Source organism: Aplysia californica, unplaced genomic scaffold (assembly GCF_000002075.1).
Source record: "Aplysia californica isolate F4 #8 unplaced genomic scaffold, AplCal3.0 scaffold00005, whole genome shotgun sequence".
NCBI classification, from domain to species: Eukaryota; Metazoa; Mollusca; class Gastropoda; order Aplysiida; family Aplysiidae; genus Aplysia; species Aplysia californica.
The window spans coordinates 685,418-687,917 of NW_004797275.1; the positions used below are offsets into that span (position 1 = coordinate 685,418).

A 2,500-nucleotide genomic window follows, 5' to 3' on the forward strand; every position below is an offset into this window, starting at 1 on the left:
ATACATATATAATATCCCATATATATATATATATCCCACTCATATACGTGGGCCTAAAACAAACACACACAGACTCACATGCAGACGCACACTTAAACAGACATACACATGCACAGGCATACACACAAACACACATATACACACACATATTTGCACACTCAAACGTACAAACTCACTCACACACACAGACACATACATACACTCTCTTTCACGCAGAGAGAGAGAGAGAGAGAGAGAGAGAGAGAGAGAGAGAGAGAGAGAGAGAGAAACAAGAAGCCAAAATAAACAATATAAAACATAGACAAACAAAACCATTAAAATCGCTTTCTAAATCGTAATCGAGCTCTATTGACCTAGAGGCAAATAAAAATCAAAGATTTCGACTTTGAAACGAAATAATCCACTTCTACTTTGGCCAAACACAACTATCAATGGACTGGGAGATCTAGTTCCTTTATATTAGCTCAGCAACTTGACAGAAAGGTACCCTTTTAAAATCCACCCTGCTGAAACTTAAGACGAACCAAAGCGTTTGCGTTTCATTTCTTTTCAGGGTACCCTTTCTGATCGATTAGAAAAAGATTTTTAAAAAAACCTTATTTGAAATGTGTTGGTTGTGTGAACTCTTTGTGACGTAGCAGACACATTTTTACGTGTCACGACATGGTGGAATCAAGCGCTCGTCAATTTTTGGACTTGTGGAGTTATTGGTATTCTTTTCTAGCTTGTTTATTTGTCTTGCTTTCAATGGAAAAAAATACTCATATATCGTCAACAGAAGTCGAGATATTTGCGAATGAAGGAAGTGGGGGGTCGCCTGATTTCATAGGTAAAATATGCGACAAAAATAGCCGCTAAAGTTTGGCGATTTCCAAAGCTTGAGAGTCCTTTAAAACTGCAAATATACATTTGTGCGCCTTAAATCAACATAAAAAACGACTAAACTCTACTACAAAAATATGTCTTACCTGGACTTTAAAGATGTTGAGTAAGAAAAAACAAAACTTTGAAATAAATTGGCAAAAAGACAAAAGTTCCAGTTTCTTCGATATCACAATTTTGACGAGCGCCTGATTTCACCACGATGCCTCACATATTTCGTACAATCAGCAGCAGACCTGAGGCAATGTTGCGGCACATGGAACCATCACACTTACAATAGAAACACGATGTTGCATATTTTATAGTACGCCTGTTGCCGCCTTCCTTTTTAACGTAACGGACAAAGGAAACAAATTGTTTTTGAAAAAAGAAAAAAAAGAAGAAAAATATTTGAATGAATGACAAAGTTAGGTTTATTTTTTCAAAGTGACTAAAAAACAAACAAACAAAGAAAACAACAACAACATCAACATCGTCGACAACAAAAAAACAAAAAAACCCCAAAAAAAACAACATAATAACAACACCAACAACAACCCAGCGCTTCTTCAAGCATTGTTGAATAACCAGACGGCGTATCCCCAGTGAGCTAATCAGAGTCTATACACATTTCCTTTGACGCTGTCCTCCTTTTTAAAAAACTGATCAGGTCTCGTATAGGTTCTGCTTCTTGTTGGAGGAGACATGAAACGCCTACGTTAAATGGAAAAAAATATGCTGGAGGACGTATACAAAGCACCAAGGAATACGAAAAGGAATGGGAAAACTGTTCACTAAAAATTGTATCAGGGTCACTGTAAACCTTCACTGGTTGTATCCTTTTAATCCATTATCAATTGTTTCGCTGGACCAGACATTCCAATTCGGGCGACCATAAAGTCTTACTCTTTAATTCCTCGTACACGGCAAAGGTATGTTTCTTGCATTTGCTTTCAGATTGACAAATAGCCCTGGTATAAAAAGCCAATACAAAATTGGTTGAAAGCGATCCGCAGCGAAGGCTATAACATGCAATTCAAAGTGCACATCGTTCCCCGTATTTCCTTTTCTGATTTCCTCAAAGCAGACAAACAAAACACGAAAATAAAAATAGGAACCGAAATCTAAGCTACCCAATCAAGCGCACAATTCTTTTAGTTATATTGTTTTTCTGACAAAACATCCGATTTCCAGTATCGACAACGAAAATTACCTCCCTCCAAAAAACGAAACAAACAAACAAACAAACAAGCAAGCAAGCATAAAAGCAAGAAAGCAAGCAAACAAGCAAGCAGACAAACAAACAAACAAACTAACAAACAAACAAACTACAACTCATTGGAAACTAACAACCTCCAGCCCCCCCCCGGAAAAAAGGAAACAACCAACACACCAACATCTGCTAAAAACATAACAAAACAGTAACAACAACAACAAACAACCATGACAACCAAATCATAGAGCGAAGCCAATCAGGTTAAAAAAACCCCCAAAACAAAACAGAAAACCCCCCACCGTCCGTCATGACAATGTTAAGGGATCAAGATTTGTTGACATAGCAAAGTTTCTCTGTTGATGCAATTATCACCACTGTTATGGGCGTGTCGTCTGTGTGTGCCAACGTAGTCATTGTTTAGGT

General features: G+C 37.5%; 2 protein-coding genes across 2 annotated transcripts in view; both read left to right on the plus strand.

Moving 5' to 3' along the window:
• LOC118477422 (protein ecdysoneless homolog) overlaps nt 1-2,500 on the plus strand; it is an 18,990-nt gene that overhangs the window by 13,968 nt on the left and 2,522 nt on the right. Inside the window, exon 2 of the mRNA XM_035968842.1 lies at nt 2,020-2,145. Coding sequence (XP_035824735.1) covers nt 2,020-2,145 — 126 coding nt within the window. The remainder of the gene's footprint in view (nt 1-2,019; nt 2,146-2,500) is intronic.
• LOC101859287 overlaps nt 1-2,500 on the plus strand; it is a gene marked incomplete in the record, with an annotated part of 39,857 nt that overhangs the window by 12,907 nt on the left and 24,450 nt on the right.